Source organism: Actinia tenebrosa, unplaced genomic scaffold, assembly GCF_029948245.1.
Source record: "Actinia tenebrosa isolate PJP-AT-01 unplaced genomic scaffold, QUT_ActTen_1.0 PGA_scaffold2__45_contigs__length_23673736, whole genome shotgun sequence".
Lineage (NCBI taxonomy): Eukaryota > Metazoa > Cnidaria > Anthozoa > Actiniaria > Actiniidae > Actinia > Actinia tenebrosa.
Window position 1 is genome coordinate 4,332,870 of NW_028292579.1, and position 18,053 is coordinate 4,350,922.

Genomic DNA, 18,053 nt, shown 5'->3' on the forward strand with positions numbered 1-18,053 from the left:
TAATTCTATCGTATGTTTCTGCATCTGCATCATTTATGAATAGATAACTCAAGGATATACCTTTGAAATAATTTTTTTTTACAATTTCAATACTTGCTTAATTTCATGCTGTACATTTTTGCCAGTGATTTTTTTAAATTTGAAATTTTGGCAGATTTTCACCCTTCAAATTTTTATTTGAAACGTCCTTGATTACTGAAATCATTCTTTTAGCAAAAAAACATGTTTAATAAACCATGCCACTGTTTAATAAATCAGGAAAGAAGCAGGAACAACCTCGTTTTAAAGGTTAGATAATAGTATAATCTCTTACGGTATTTTCTATTTTCTTTCTTTCTTTTTTTTTTAATGCAATATGAAATTCACCTAACGAAAAGTCTTTAAGTGTTTAAAGATATCAAGTTTTCTAGCCTTTAAACGTGTGAGAGTCACCATACAGAAAAGGCTTTAACTTATGCTGTCCAAGAGAAGAAACTTTTTTATTTTCTGCAACAATTTTTGCGAGACATCGTTGCCTTCAAAGTCGCGGGGCATGATTTACGCTGAAATTGTGTCTCGCGCTGGCAATGCAACGGAAAAATTGAGATTGCATTGCCAGCGCGAGAAAAAATTGCAGCGCGTATCCGCAGCTTTACATTCAGCCAACATGGCGGCAATAAAAATCAAAAAATTATCATTATCTTGTAGCCTTTTTTCTCTTTAATTCCTCTTTAATGTATTTTCAAACGACCCTCGCCTATCCGATTCATTTTAACGAAGTGTCCATGTTTAATAAAAGTAAGCTCTGACCAAAGGCACCGATAACAAACAGTCAAATCGGATTACCCAGTTATGTCTCTGAAGACTTCCTGCTAAGAATATTCACAGGAAGAGCAGCCAAGACCGGCCTTTTTTTGTTTGAATGGTTCAATTGTTGATCTTCTCGTTTTTTCTGTATAACTGTATATTTGCTTGTACCTTGGTATTGTCTTAATAGTTAAATACCCTTAATCTGACGTAAATATATTGGCCATATTCATATAGTTTGAGAGGAACGAGATCGGAGGGCCACTAGTTTTCTAGCTGTTAACTCAAATCATTAGCTAAAATATTTATTAAATAGTTGATTTGAAAACAATTTATACAGTCGATCCCAAAAACGTTGTCCAAGTGAAAAGAGGTTTATAGGACAATAAATGTCACGTGTCTCATTAAATATTCAGTTTTACGCGCGTGTGGAAATAGGAATCTGAACGTGCTGCATCACATGTGTGGCAGAAAATGTCGACGGCGGGTAATTCAAAACAAGTTCTTTCGACTTTAGAAGTTCGGGTTTTGGACTCCAAGAAGAAGTCTAGCTACGTTGTAAGAAGTTTACCCAATTTTCCAGTGTTAGAGACCGTTTCAGAGCTAAGTTCTGAGCTAGTGAAAGCCTTACCAGACTTAGAGGACGTTCTGCAAGAATGAGTAATGAGCAAACCAATCTGCACGTACCATACCTTCTTACCATACGTCCGTTTGACCGTTTCAGGACTTACAAACAGATTAGCGGCTATCTCCTGGTATGTTTTTGCATAAAACAAATGTTGGTATACCATTCTCCACCTTAAATCATCCGAGAAAGCCCGCGGCATCTTTCAGATTCAGTTTTCAATACTGTAATTTACTTTTGCATCAGTATGCTAATTTAAAAAATCCACGCGCGTAAAACTGAATATTTAATGAGACACGTGACATTTATTGTCCTATAAACCTCTTTTCACTTGGACAACGTTTTTGGGATCGACTGTAAGTTATAATGAAAAAAAGAAAGAATAAACCGAACGAACGAACGTACGAAGAATTGAGTAAGACTATTAAATATAATCTTAGTACTCTCTTCTCTGTAATCTTTCTTATTTTTTTCTTCCGTATATTTTGTCTTTGACTGAGAGCTTTTCAGATATTTACGAATCTATTTGTATATACTATGTGAGTAGTATAGCATGCATGACTCATGCACGGTGCCCGTTTTTATGGACGTTATATACGGAACTGATTCTGACTTGAGGTTCTTAAAGGAATTAAATAGATATAGGTTCCTATATTACCCTAAATACCGTTAAACTAAATTATCTACGCTATAATACTCTAAAGCCATTAATAGTGACCAAAGGGTCTCTGTGTTATCAGTAAGCAAACGCGAATATGGATTGCTGCAAACGTTGGCGAGATGATCACGATGTTGTTGAAACAGCTGAGTCTCGATGAATCTTTTATCCTTAACAACTACAAGTAAGATTATTAATCTTGGCAATTTTGCTTATGATAATTTTGTGTCTTATTAAACTGGCAATCGGATTTCTTATAAGACAAAGGATGACATAGCCGGCCAATTTTAAAGTTAATATATTTGCCAGTCGTAGGCCATAGCAGCAAAGAGCGTGGATCTGTACGATTTCAAAATCGGACGTCAAAATTCCAATTTTATTTATGGGGGCTATCATTCTGGTGCCTTGCTCTTAAGTAATTCACCCACATTGTCACACAGCAATGCAAGCAAAATAAATTTTATGTTTTTTAGAACGCATAATTTGCACATTACTTAGGCATAGTTTACTCGACCAAATTATGAAGCCCGAAAGACTCATTTTTGTGTCCATTGCAAATCATTAAAGAACAATTCCAGATAGATCACTGATGTCCCAATAGCATTGATTTTTTTGTTTTGTTTTTTTTTTTGTTTGTTTTTGTTTTGTTTGTTTGTTTGTTTTTTTGATTTTTTTTTTGCTTTGTTTTTGTACATATTACGCACATCTTCTTCAATTCAGTGACCATCATAAAGACCTCATTATTTTCTTATTTTTCCCCTAAGGTTTTATATTTATTTATTTATTTGATTGCGGTCAATGAGTCTTCCTCTTGCACATTTATCAATATTTTCCTCATGAACGCCGCTATCGGATAACTGTCATAAAGCGAGCTTTCTAGGGGGGTAGGGGTGGAATCTTACATTTTACTATACAATGAAGAGTTTTCGTTCAATATCAAAATTCTGGAAAATTTAAAGCCTTCTTATGCAAAGTCAAATAGGCTTGGCGGATGACATGAGTTCTAGTCGGGTTTACAAAGGTAATGGATTTTTGATTATAGTGCAGCAATAAAAATCTGACAAGACCTCCTGAATAGTCATCTCAGACAAACTGTACACCTATTTTTACCGACAATCGAAATACTTTTGTTTTGTCGTCAAAAACCAGCCGATCCCACACCAATTAAAAGTACAAACTGGCCGACTGACAATTCTAGTTCTATTATCAGATAGCAAGTGATAGGACCAACTGGAAATGTGTTTTTCATCGCCCGCCATTTTGTTTTCCCTTTCGCAAAACTCTTAGTATCTCGGCCGAGATAAAAAGATCAGTTGGAAGCATTAATATACATACTGCAGCTTGGAATCTGGTATAACAAAAAGAGGATATGTACAATGATTGACTTTTTACAGGAAGCCAAGGATGTCATGTATTAAATTGTTTCCGACAGAGAGCGTCGTTAGGATTTTTGTGACGCCATGCAGTGCCTGTCAGTATGAAGGAACGTCTTGTACTAGACAAGAGCCGCAGTCATAAATTCATCTATAGGAAATGAATAAAACCAAGACTGATATTCGTCAACATGCACGCTTCCTTTTTTCATCTGGATCAAATTTCAAAATGTCAAACTCGGTAAGAAGATAATCTATAAAATGATACTTGAGGATATGTTGCTTGGTTAAGAGATCCTGCCCACCCTCATTACCTTAAAACTTTCCTAATAATGATTTGACGAAAAATACATTCTCTCTTTAGACTGCATTGAAGATGAGATACTGAAAGTGTTATCTAAAAATAGGAGTTTGTGTGAGAGATCTAAGTAGAACCTCTATTAAACGGTCGCTTATCATCCGACCATCCTCTATTTACCGGCCGTTTGTCCAAGTCCCATTTAGTTTTTTTTTATCTTGTGGTCAGACCCCGAGGGTGAATGCTAATTATAAGTCCCATTAAATGTTTTTTTAACGCGAGTTGTACGAACGACCACATGACCGGTATTTCATAATGGTAAGTCTCATTGACTTATTTGAACACAAACAACCTAGAGAAAATGTTGTTCTGATTAATCATCAACACCTTGGGTAAATTAAACTTCATAGGGAGAATCAATCTCGTACCCAGAGCCTGCGTTTCTTCTGTCTTGCGGCGAAGAACGAGGGCTCTAGCATAATCCATTTTTGGCGCATGCGCAATTTTCCAGAAGTTTTATTATATCTAAAAATATAATCGAGGAAAATCATGCTTTCAAACAGAGTTCTGTGCTTACTTCCGATCAAAATAGAAATTAGAAATCGGGAACATACTTTTTTATTTTTGACAAGTCTTTTAACGTATGCGCTCTTATACCGTCCATAAGTCCAAGAAATCCTGGTCTCAAAAAATGGATTATGCCAGAGCCCTCGTTTTTCGCCGCAGGCCAGAAGAAACGCAGGCTCTGGGTACGAGATTGAGGGAGAATCGAAAATAGCCGAAAACGTTTGCGCATGTGTAGAATAGCTTCGATGGCAAGATTTATCCTAGAGTAAAATAAAATTTTATTTGCAAATGAATCTTTTAATAATGTCGCAACAGTATTCGACGAAGCAGCGCGCAGTAGTGAGATACAGGAGTACTTATTCAAGCCAATGGGAGTACACGAGTACCTTCGCCGCCGTGTCGTCTGTCAGCTTCGTGGCAGGTGCTTTTCGAAATTTCGAATGCATCTTTCAACTGCCAGTTCTTATGACAAATCGTTTCATCTCTTTTTCTAATGGCCTATGATTGAATAAATATTTTCGTCTCTTGATTATCTCTTTCACTTCATGGGACTTACTTAAGATGCCATGACATGACAACGTATCATCAATACAATCTACTTGACTCCTCTTGACTCAGTATCTCCAGATCCTACCTGATCAATGATCTCCTAATGATTGGCTTTTATCACATTATTAGGCCGATGATGGCTTTTGTGCATAAAAAAGAGTAATTCTTTGTTCTTTCAATTTCGAATCCCAAGAAACATTAACCATCGACCTTAAAGATTAAAAAACTTTTTATATTAAAGATCACCTTTGTCTGCCATACTCTCTTAGGTGAACTGCATACTTATATTTAATTACATATCAATCATTGTTTTGTTCCGAGATGTGTAACAAACTGAATACTCTACCAATTTTTTTCTTCTTCTTCTTCTTCTTTTTATTTATCTTTTTATTTTCACAAAAAGAACAAGGGTCAATATCGTCGTACACTTTCAGAATTCTTTTGATGAAATCTCGATCGTAAGACGTCAATAAAATAATTCAGGTTAAAACTTTCCCCATGGGGCACTTAAATCAATCGCCAGGGTCTCTTTCTTTTTTTTTTCCGATTAGAATATGCTTATTTCAATAAAGTTAGTCACCAAAAACCTAGAAAGCTGTAATCGCTGAGAATCATGGGGAAATGTTTTATATCTAACAAGTCATAAAGCTTTTGACACAAACTGCAGCAGTTGAGGATGCTCAGAGAAGGTTAACTTGTAACTTGTAGAAGATCTCAAGTCCATCAACAGTTATCAAGCGGTTGAAACATGTAAAATGTATCTATCCATAATCCTTGTCGGTCTCAGTTTTGTAGCTTTTCAGGTGACTAACTTTGTTGAAATAAGTGTATACGCTAGTAAATACCTAGTTTTATCTTGACTTTTCTTCATCTTAAGTAAGAAAACTGAAGAAGGACTAGCAAATTCATCTTGGAGCTTAACACATATTTAGAAGAAAAAAGCCTTCAATTTTATCAAACCCTGAAAAAACCTTTGGGCTAATGAAAGTCATGGCACGGCTAACTCACAGATCGAACCTTGAAACAACCTGTGAGCTGATCTAAGTCAGGGCACGGCTAACTCACAGATGGAACCCTGAAACAACCTTTTGGCCTGATCTAAGTCAGGGCACCGTGAGATCGAATTGGAATTTTTCCGTTGAGTTTCAGAGGAAGGAGAAAAGTCTAGATCCCAGAGATGAGAGGCGAGTGCACAAGGACCTGCGGCTCTAGATCGTGTAGCATGAGTAGATTAAGACATAAGAATGTTGTTGGACTAAGTAAATGTTCAATCACCGCATAAAAGGAGGATTCGAGATAAATTTGAGTTTAAGTATCCTGCTCCGTAGAGGAAGTAAAAAACATGAAACTGGCATAAAGACTTTCGGACAAAGTGGATTTTTAAAAATACCGTTATCTCTTTTCGTTTTGCTTACCTTGAACAAGCAACAATGCGCAAAAAGAAAAAAAAGGAATTTTTATATGATAAGTATAGCTCGGCAGTAGATTAGTAGTGTTAATAAATCTTGCCATCTAGTGGCTCTTTATTCCAATAATAATTTATGAGGGTACATCTATATACCATGAATAGATTGGTCTTTTTCCTTACCTGATTGTTTTACTTTATGTCAAAGAACCACGAGAAGTTCCTTGTAATGAGCATTCAAGACAAGCCTCTTATGACTGGTGGCGACAATACATAACGACCAAGCACTTATATTGCTGATATGGTCTCAATAACTAATTCTTTAAGATTTCATATTATATTGATCATATTATTGAAAGATATCACGGGGTGGTGCCAAAAATGAGAGAATTCGGCGATTGACAGGAACATTAAATTAATTCTTGGACTGTTGGAGGAAAAGTCAACTAAAGTGCTTTATTCAGATGTAAGCCGGCAAAAGATGGTTCAAAGCGCGAATTTGCGCAAAACTAATTGCATTTTGCGCAAATAAACGCCAAAGAACCTCTAGATCATTCCAATATAGTTATTTGGCTGTTTATAAAGAAGTTATTAAAATAATTACCATATATTGATTTTAAACCTTGGAAAGGCTTTTTCACATCCTCGATTGAAATCCTTACATATAAGTACTCAATAATGGTACTGATGTATGAATTGCTTTTAGTAATTTTAGTTGATCAACAATCTTGGGCAAAAATAGTTGAGAAGTTTTCATCCAATCATGAAGTAGTAGAATTTCCCTTATTGAAAATTTTTATTATCCGTACCCCCTCTCCCCCAGAACAATGTTGGTCCCAGTAGGTAAAGCAGCCCTGTATCCCTCGAAACAACATTGTTTAGGGAGTGAGGGGTCGTTTTAAGGGGAATTTTTCATGTTTTACATGAAAATATCATTAATGCTAAAAGTTTCTCAACATTTTTGACCATGATTGTTTGTAAACGTTTTTTGTAATTAACAGAAATGGGAAACGATTTCAAAGGAATTTATGCATCAAGTAGAAGTAATAGACTAAGAAATTCTAGAAATTGTCACTTCTTAATCAATTAATTGTAATGAATGACGTCCCACGAAGTGGATATCGATAGAAGTCCGAAAAATTGTATTTTGCAAAGTTATTAGTTGGAGATGGAAAGCGTTCGCCATCTGCTTTTTTCAAAAAAAGCCAACAAATTAGTAGATATTGCAAAGGGCGTCAATATTTTTGTCTAGAATCGGTATATAGATAAATAACTTTCAGTATAAAGGCTCTAAAAAGTAAAGAAAAGACAAAAAGCCTGTCAGACCCAGAAAATATACACAACGGATGGAAAGACAACTCAATGTGAATTTAAATCATTATACGAAAGAGAAATCCGAATTTTTGTTATAATTACTGACAAAAACAACATACTAACCAAGAAAATCGTAAATATTATAAATATTATATATATTTTATAAAAATATATTTAGAAATTACAGTATCATATACATTCTGGCCTTGATGGAAACATCTGCTAGTTAGGTTGGCTGCATGTTATTTGATCAGTATGGACCTCATTGGGTCCTCGGTAAATTCATTGCTTTCTTCATCGGATGGTTCTGAGAGTGATTATTCTTTGGATTCGTGCTTCTTGAAAATCTTCACATTTAATTAAACAGTCTTAAGTATATGGTTAACGATCAGCCGCCGCCATTTAAAAGAAAAATGACATCCTTTGTGACTTCAACTGAATCTACATGAAATATACAGCAGTCGGGATAACAAAATTTAACAACTTATATATTGCATTGTGAAGGTTTTCTATTGCAATTATTTTTCCTTATTATCATACGAAAGGGATGTGTAAAACAAGAAAAATGAGTTATTGAATATGTATTTCGCGATTCATGGCAAGAATTGATGATTTCTACCATAGACAGATCTAAGACAATCTTGGACAAAAATATAGTTGAGAATTTTTCATCCAATCATGATGAAAAATCCGACGAAGGACTAGCGTCCGAAACGTCAGTAAGTTTTTTCATCTTTTCACGGTGTATAATTTACCTTTTCATCATTACTGTTTCATTAGAAACACCGACGCAGCTCACACTAGTTTTTAGCTAGTTATATCTTTTTATGAAATAGTAGAGTTTCCCTTATTAAAAAATTTTATTGTCCGTACCCCCTCTCCCCCAGAACAATGTTGGTCCCAGTAGGTAAAGCAGCCCTGTCTCCCTCGAAACAACATTGTTTAAGGGGGAGGGGGTCATTTTAAAGGGAATTTTTCATGTTTTACATGAAAATATAATTAAAGCTAAAAGTTTCTCAACATTCATGACCATGATTGTCTGTAAATGTTTTTTCTCTCTAATAAACAGAAATGGGAAACAATTTCAAAGGATTTTATGCATCAAGTATAAGTAATAGACTAAGAAATTCTAGAAATTGTCACTTCTTAATCAATTAATTGTAATGAATGACGTCCCACAAAGTGGATATCGATAGAAGTCCGAAAAATGGTATTTTGCAAAGTTATTAGTTTGAGATGGAAAGCGTTGGCCATCTACTTTTTTCAAAACAAAAAGTAGTAGATATTGCAAAGGAGGTCAATATTTCTCTACAATCGGTATATAGATTAACATGATTGAAGATTAAAGAATTTTTAATATGATCATTTTTATTTACCTTCTTCTCTTCCTCCTCCTCCTCCTTCTTTTCCTTCTCCTCTTCCTCCTCCTCCTCCTCCTCCTCCTCCTCTTCCTCCTCTTCCTTTTCTCTCCCCCTCTTCCAATGCTTCTTCTTCTTCTCAGTTTTTTATTAACAATGAACAAATTTGAAATTTTGGATGAGTCATTAATGTACGTGAGTGGTACACTATTTTTTCCTTCTCTCTTATCTCTTTTTCAATTGATTTCGTTTAACATCGCAAAGCTCCTCTTTATCCATCAAATACCATTTACTCATTCATCACTTAATATTTTCCAAAAAATATGACCTTCAAAATTATCTTCCCTCGGCCCAAACCAGTTCCTCCATTTACAGCCATTTAGAAACTATAAAAGACCAGAGACATTTTGAAGACGAACTTAAATAGCAATTTTAATAGCAATTTTTTAGTGGGTTAAGATTCAAAAATAATACAACTTGTAAAGGCTTATGGTTACAACATGCTTGCAGTCTTATCGTTACAGACGCTTCGGGTATATTTACATTATGGTAAAGTAGCCTTTATTTCATTTACTTTTTATAAAAACTAATATTTTGTGACTTTTACAAAAATCTCTTTATATCTGATTAAAACTTCTTTTCATTAAAACTAGTCACTACTCATGTTAAGGTCGGTTGCTAGGCTACGTTGACGTGAATTCCTGATAGCGTTAATTCTGCGTATAATGTTGTTAGCCCTCTGGTCTTCCTTCGCTGCGCCATCATACGGGCCACTCTCAAAGCAAAGGCCCTTACCATCGTTGCATGGAACTAGGCGATCGAATGTCCTCTTTCCCTCGTTTCCTCTTCGCTGTATTAATAATGATAAAGATAAAGTTAACGTGCGTTTCGCTTAAAATGATACATGAGCCAGCCTCAAAGAAAATATGGCGACCTTATCCATTCTTCTTCGTTTTGTCCCTCTCGTCTTTCTTTCCTTCATTTTTTCCCTTCCTTTTTTCTTTGCCATTCACATCTGATTTAGGAATTAGGGAATACCAAGAATATGAAACAACCTAACTTTATGAATTAACACAAAGAGAGACTAAACGAATATAACAAATTTGTACTCTATTACTGACGAGATAGACGTGTACATCTACATGCGGCATACGACATTGCTAGGTATGTAATTTAATAGCATGGTGTGTAGAGATAATGGTTCCATGGTCTTGCCGATATCTTATACAAATATTTGTTATCGCGAATTTTTTTATAATCAGTTGCCACTCTATTTAATAAAATTTTTGCGGAGTGTTATGATGCGGAAGCTCCGCAAAGATGGTGATTGCATGTTTGACTAAGCTACAAATTTATCGAGTACCTTTAAACCACCTCTAGGGCTGATCTAAGTCAGGGCATAGCTAGCTTACAGTTTGAATCCTGAAGCAACCTTTGGGCTAATCAAAGTCAGGGCATGGCTAACTCACATATCGATATCCTGAAACAAACTCTGGGCTTATCAATGTAGGGACATGGCTAACTCACAGATTGGAAAACTCGGAGTCACAATTTGAAAATAGTTATCAAGTTGACGAGCAAAGCGAAAAAGAAAACAAATCGGTGGTCCAAAAAGTTAAGTGGTCGGGTTGAGAACGCATTAACTGCCCCAAAAGACCTCTTTAGCTTGAGCGTAATGTTTTCCCATTGCAGACCACTTGTCATTCTCAAGAGACACATAAATATAGATACAAATCAAACGAAAAATCGTATTTTCTAGAGAATGACTCGTGGGCTGAAATGGGAAAACATTATAGCCAAACTAAAGAGGTCTATTTCAATGGCCCTTATTTGATATCCGCTATCAGAAAGAAAGTTGAATTTCGTGATCATACGATCTTACGTTGGCCATCCAAAATGGCGGCGAAATAACAGTCATTAGTCAAATAGCTACCTTATACCTGTCTGTTGATTTATGACTTACGGTTTGCTAAGTCGATGTCAATTAGATCGAGGGCCTATCTAGAACCCATTTGCTTAAGTGATTTTCAAGAAGTTTCCTCAATAGTTTAGGCAGAACTTCAATTCCACTTAAATTTGTTTAGGAATTTGGAAACAGTGGCGGATCGAGAATGACTTCAGGGGGGTGACTCTACAATAGATTTTATAGTAGATACTATTTGTTCTTATTATGTTCGTTAACTTATTTGACATTTTTCGTTAAGCTTAAAAGTTTTTGTTTTTGTACGCTGGTATATATATTAGTCTTGGTCTTCGTCAATATGTTTTCCTTGTTATAGTTATAGTACATATATTACATGTTTGGTGTATTTTTATCCTTGTTTTGGCGCAATATGTTAAAGTATATTTATCCTTCTGACTTGTTTTTAGCTTGTGTGTTTTCTCCACATCGCGTTAGAAAACTCTCCTAATATCTCACGTTTTCTCCGAATTTTTTTGTAATCTGCTTGATAATGTTTTCGTAATCATACATGTCTCTTTTCTTAGTAATTCCCTGTAATCCCTATTCAAAATTAAAAATACTATTGATATCATACAACGTGTTTTTATTCACTAATAAATGTTTTTAAATTAATTTCCTTAATCATTCAAATATTTTATCTATCATACAAATTTTGTTTTTTCCACTATTGTTTTTTTTTTTCTGTTTTGCTTACTCGTAGTACGACGCATACGCTATTTCCTTGTTACAGTTCAAAACAGTGCGTCATATTTTGGTGTTCAAAGAGTGTCTTGTATTGTATGATTCTAATTTATTTTTGTTTTTTTTGAGAATGCTTTAGCTACCACATAAATATTTTTTCCTAGTTTGTGTTTTACGATATTTTTGTTATACATAATAGTATACATTTTCACTTGAATAAACGTAGTTTTCAATTTAAAAAATTATTATAGTGTCTAATTATAGGGAACCAAATCCGCTCCTAATACCTTGAATACAGAATCTACAAATTAAAAAGCTAAAGTTAGAAGCCAATCAATCGATCAGCTCCAACACCTATCGGTATCGCTAGCTGCCCAGCTCAGGAAAATAATCAGATTACCGGACGAATTCGAACTGATGGTCAGTGGAGAGTGATTGTATTTACTTGCTCGAACCTGCTCCAGTGGCATTTATTCGTGATAAAAAAACACTCCCAGTGCACTAACCATTACACGCATTCAGTTTTCTTAAAACGAACACACATTTGCTACTGGTTTTTTTTATTTTTTTATTTTTTTTATTTTATTCCTAAGTTTCTTGATTTTAAGCAACCGGGAGAGCTATGACTCTAACAAGATCCCGGCAGCAGCGTTAGACTAATCGACGTGGAACAAATTGTAAACTAATTGCGCACAATCTTACTGTAATTTCGTCTTTCCGATTAGAGTAACAAATACAACTAACTACGTACATGAATTCGAAACAAATGGATCGTAGTAAAAATATAACATGCCAAATATACTGTTGATTTGAGGAACGTTGCGCGTACATCAAGTAAAACCTTCATGTCGGATGGTCGCGTATAAGTGACGACCAAAAAAATCCCTATAAATTTATTAACACAAACCACTCCTTCATTTGACTGCATTATTTCATTCTTTAAATTCAATAGAAATTACAATAACCTTTGATTGTAATGCCTGGGCGGGTTAGTTGTCGGTGTCTGACCGAATTTCATTTCTACCGCTGTGCTCATCAAGGAGACAAAAGAAGGAAGGTGGTTGAAGCAATAACACAACCAGGGAATCCTAGCCCAACAAACCGTTTTAAAGTCAATTAAACCTTAAAAACAACGACAAAGAAGGCATTGTGTTGAACTGAGGTTTGACAAACCTACACGAATGCAGTCTGAAATCCAGGTGCTTTATTTTTGGCGCGTCGATGTTTACCGAAGATAGTGAACTGTATGAATGAAGGATGTATACTTTCAACGCAGACAATGGTAGAATGAATGGATATGAATGAAGGATCTATATATTGCAATATTGGCCTTATGAAAACTAAATAAATGAATAAACCGATGAAACCGTACAAGGCACTTGTCTGATTCATCACAAATTTAATAAACGTGAAACATTTTAATTGAAAAAAAAAAAAATCCAGAATCACTGAATCAAAATGAACTCTCAAATTAAAGTCCCGAGCAGACACTGTGCGATTCTGTGCCATGCTTGATATTTTTCGACTAGCAAAGGAAACACTACAAATAGCTCGATATTTTTCTATAGCAAAAGAAACACTAAAAATAGCTCAATAAAACCATTTAAGGTATTGCCTCATTTGGCGATGACGGCTAAGTTAATTTATCTTTATTCTAAACTTGTAGTTTGATCACTTCCTTAGATTTTTTAGTTTCTATTAAACGACATGCTCCAGCTGTATACACATAGATTCAAGGATAATGAACTTGGAGCGACGTTTTCAAGAGTAACAAGTACCTGGTCCTTATTCCTGAGGCTAGTAAAACACAACTATGACTAAATAAACAACGTCTTTTTAAGGTTAAATGAGTTTTACGTTCTTGTGCTTATATTCCAATGAGATGCTCTTCCGCTCGCGTCTTGACAGCCACGAGTAAATTGAGATTTTTAATGCATAGATAGGGAAGATAACATTGTGATAGAGCCACGTGCTGTAAATTGTACTGAACTCAAAACATGAATTATCCTTCATGCACATGTGTTTGTGCCGCTTGAAACCCACTTTAGATCCGTAACAAACAAGGAATTGTTAAAATATTTGGAAGCTTAATGAGAATCATTAAAGTGCAATCCATCTTAAATATTTCTAAACACAATTTCATGAGAAATTTGTGAATTAGGAAAAAAAAATTTTCGATTGCCTTCCAAAATCCATCTCATATTAATTTGTTACCTTAATTTAATGGAAGGCTCATAATGTATTCGTTTCAATTTTAGTTGTTTTTTTTTTTTTTCTTCTTTTCTTTTTTTTTTCTTTTGCTTTTCTTTTTTCTTCTTTCTTTAATTCTCTTGTTTTTTCTTCAATTATTTCTTTTGTCTTTTATTCTTTTTGTAGAAGAGAATAAGAGAACTTCAGAGATGTATATAATTAAGTACAGAACTTAATTTCTTTCCATTTTTCGCACGAAATATAGGATTAATGAGGCAATTCCTAATACACTGAATGTATATTATGTTTCAAAAACATAATTTTTCAATAATTTTAAAGCTATTTTCTAAGTTAAAAAATTGAATTGCCAATAAAACAAGCTACATTAGATTTCTTAAAGATCTTTTTTTGAGAAAAATATTGAACAGTAATCATTGAGTAGTAGCCAACTTAAGTTGTCATACATTTTTGTACAAAATCAATTAATTTTTAGAATGAAGTCATATAATTCTTAATACAATAAACTTGATAATATCATTTATAGATTTTATTTCAAGTATTTTTTGAAGTAAAACAACATTATAGTTGACGGCAAATCTCTCGACAGTGTCACTCATTACCGACGTCCAAGCATTATGATAATATTTAGAATATGTACCTGAAATCCCGAAGGAAATCCTCTTGGTGTTTTTTATAAAATTTAAACTATTGTTCGGTTTCCTTTGTTAGTGCGGACGGAAACACAAACCACTAACTTAGTAGTCATGATTTTTTTTTTTTTTACATTCGAAGATTTCATAGCCTGGATTCTTTATTTTAAATCTTTTTGCTGTTCATTAACTACTTTTCATATATCGGTTTACAAAGAAAGTAAGAAACGTTTTATATTATATTGTATAGTATATACTACGCGATCACCATAGTTTAAGAATACGCATTTTAAAACAAACTGTAATCTCATAAAATAGATCCCAAATGATTATTTTATGGGGATTAATAAGAAATTCAAAAAGAGCTCTATTCCGAGAGGTTTCCAAAAGACACATCCGGCAGAAAGCTTAACAAAGTTTAAAGCGGCTTAAACTCCTGTCTGCTCACTGAAAACGCTTTGCTATCGAAGATTAGTACATATTCTTAATAGATTTGTACTAAAATGATTTTAGTAGCTTATCGTGGCAGTATAGTGTCAAGGGAGGTCCATTTCAATAACGTACTGTTCGATAACATATTTAAAGACTAACACTGATCTTTTTTTCTTATTTTACTAGTACGATGGCTGCGAACAAGACTGCGGTCTCAACATCTATGATCAACTCATCCTGAGCTGCGCGTCTGCCGTAAGAAGGAAAGCGTAAAGGTAATTTAATGGCAATTACTGAAATGAACTTGAATCTCTCATAAAATGAATGGACATAATTAAGAACTACATGTCATAATATAATCACCGGGTTGACTGTACTTTGATTGACCGTCTGCTTTTAAAACGGACTCCCTTGACACTGATGACATGCAGACTTTTCTATAGCTTACATACTGACTCGCGTAAAAGGAATATCTGAGTACCGTTAGTCTTTATACTGCACAAAAACCAAATATTGCATAAAGTTAACGACAATCATTCTATACTTAGCTCACAAAAGAATCTGCTTCGTAATATTTACAGAATGAGCCCAAAATCTAAATTCAAGCTTATTTTAAGTTCCACAAACAAAGGAATAAAAAGCTTCTTCTAATATTTTTGAATGAGTCTTTCTTCGAACAAAATTCTTTTGAAAAAACTACCTTAATTTTTTTTTTCACTGAACATACTGTGAGAAAGCCAAATCAAAACCACAAACGTTGTAGCCCGCGGTCATAATACTCCGATTCGGTAAAATTAAAATTGAACAGACATTTTCCACCATTCTTTAACGGCGTCGACGCCTTAACTAATTATGAAAATTAGCCACGTTAATCTTAACAGGACAAGTTCGTTTTATGTTCTAGAAAGTGGACGAACCTTAAATCAGCAACAACCACTCGAGGTTGAGATAAGAAAAGGAACGAAACAATAGGCCTTCCTTAGTGTTCCTTGATTACTATAATACCAATGAATATTCTGTTCACTCATTCCCTTGGTATCCGGTAATCAAAAAGAGATGTATAAACAATATGCAAGAGCACCGGGTGTAGTATTACAGGCGGGTATTAATAAATAATCTTGATTGAATGTAGGCCAACGCTATGTTTGAGTTTATAATCTGTGCGCAAACTTTTAGTTTTCTTTCTTTCATTCATTGGCTTTTTTCTTCTTCTTTCTTTCTTTCTTTCTTTTTTCTTTCTTCTTTCTTTCTTTCTTTCTTTCTTTCTTTCTTTCTTTCTTTCTTTCTTTCTTTCTTTCTTTCTTTCTTTCTTTCTTTCTTTCTTTTTCCGAATACTAACTTTTTTTCTTTCTAGCTTTCTTTCTTTCTTTTCGTTTTATTATCTTTTTTCCTAGTCAGGGTTTTCATTCTTAACTATAAAAAAACCTATTTGAATGACACAAAAGTGCGTATTGATGATAGTGTTGCATAAATTTATTGTTAGTCCAACCTTCAGCTTATACATAGTATATCTTTCGCTCGTTCTCTATTACATATTTCATTCTTTTCCCATTCTCTGTCTTTCCTTCGTTCCATAAATTTCTTTATTTTACATTCGCGATCCTATCTGCCCTGTAATATGTAAATGTAAACTTCGCAGAAAAACTGAATTAACGGTCGGTTACACAAATATCCTCAAATGTATGAATTGTTAATTCGTTATTAAGCACTTGCTCTTTCAGTTATACGTTTAAATCAGTTTCCAACGTAAATTATTAAGTTTAAGAAGTCTATTGGAATACAAAGTTTCAGCCTACTTCTACTATCTTGTTAGTGCAATACTGTCTACTAAGATAATATATTTGAAAAACGTCATAAACGCTTACCGACTCATAGCTTGCTAAATTATGAATATCAGTGTGTAGTTTACCTTTTTATAGCCTTGATCATGGAGTTTCATGGGACAGTTGTGGTTATTGCATGAAAATGCTTCTGACAAAGAAAAGTTGACAAGAACTAGACAGACAACTAACAAAAATGCTACTTCACTCTTCATTTTCTCTTAAGCTTTTGTTCTTCCGTTAAGGTGTCTGTCCTCAGGCCTCCTTCGTTCTGTCCTTCTTGTCTGTGGTGGTAAGTGGTGGTTAGACCAAACCTTTATATAGCCGCAAAGCGTCCACTAGCTGCTGACGTCATGAGGTATTTTGATTGGCGGTTTACCAATACTTTAATTTCTGTTTACAAAAAAGATTTCCATGATTGCCGAAATTGCTGAAACACTGAACACGGAAGTGCTATAAGACAAATGGGGGACCTAGAGAATCTTTCCTGTCCAGGGTGGGGTAGGGAGAAGGGACATCGTTATCTGCTTCTTGAGCACACAGGATCGGAGTAATCTTCAACAAATGCAATGTTTTTTTTATATTACGTACTACTTTTAAAAATAAACGATTTATATTAATTAATGAATAAAATATTGAAGCCAATATTACATCCGTTTATTAGCATGAACAAGAAAGTTTTAGATCATACCAAATTAAAAATTTTGTTCGTTAACCGGAAGCCACTCAGTCCGCTCCACTTTCGAAACTAAAGGAAAAAAGGAGGAATGAAATATGATGCTACCGCTAGTCCGTACGAAAGAGAAATGAAATTCTCGTTATTACATTCCTCGGAATACTCTTAGTCACGCCGTCAAAATTAGCGGTTTTGAAGTTCCTTTAAGACGTCGAGATTCTCAATAGGAAAGTTTTTCATATAAGCTTATTTGTTGCTGATGAATCGTTGAATGCGTGAACAGGTCTGGTACGAACGCACGTTTTTAATTAGTAATAATTTCCAAAATGTTTTCTTTCCTTTCCTAAAACATTCATACCATCAGTCAAGAGCTGAGCCAACCAATAAACACTGTTTACCTATATATGCACTTAACTCCACAACAATCCATTGATTTCAAAATAGTAGTCTATTGATAATACTCAATGTTGTTTTTTGTATCCAGCTGGTTCCTTTAGAAGTGCTTGCTCCACGAGCTGCTAATAATATCTTAACAATTTGACGAATTATTATGTAAATATAATGCCGGATAAATAAAAAAAAGAGACTCTAAGGCATCGTAAGTAGGTTTTAGAACGCTCTTAAATTGCAATAATAATATTAATTTGTCTATTCTTTCAGCTTTGTTCACGTTTTTTTTTTTTCAATTTTAGTAATTAAACAGCCTCT

At 34.3% G+C, this 18,053-nt stretch overlaps 1 protein-coding gene and 1 long non-coding RNA gene across 2 annotated transcripts in view; one reads left to right on the forward strand and one right to left on the reverse strand.

The window, feature by feature from the left end:
* Positions 1–18,053, forward strand: part of LOC148909035 (uncharacterized) — a 51,557-nt gene that overhangs the window by 29,048 nt on the left and 4,456 nt on the right. The window contains exon 4 of the long non-coding RNA XR_016120486.1: positions 15,036–15,124. This is a non-coding gene — a long non-coding RNA (uncharacterized LOC148909035). The remainder of the gene's footprint in view (positions 1–15,035; positions 15,125–18,053) is intronic.
* On the reverse strand, positions 9,339–16,973 carry LOC116289809 (uncharacterized). Its single transcript, XM_089034301.1, has 2 exons — positions 16,759–16,973; positions 9,339–9,783 (listed from the first exon to the last, which is right to left on the reverse strand). Exons 1-2 carry the CDS (start codon positions 16,882–16,884, stop codon positions 9,583–9,585), a joined length of 327 nt encoding a protein of 108 aa, XP_088890427.1. The 5' UTR covers positions 16,885–16,973; the 3' UTR covers positions 9,339–9,582.

Bases quoted from the DNA above. Each gene is read 5' to 3' on its own strand.
- LOC116289809 (XM_089034301.1), bottom strand. From the start codon at position 16,884: ATGAAGAGTGAAGTAGCATTTTTGTTAGTTGTCTGTCTAGTTCTTGTC. The intron at 9,784-16,758 runs GTAAACTACACA...TTATTAATACAG, and splicing joins ATGATCAAGGCTATAAAAAG to CGAAGAGGAAACGAGGGAAA.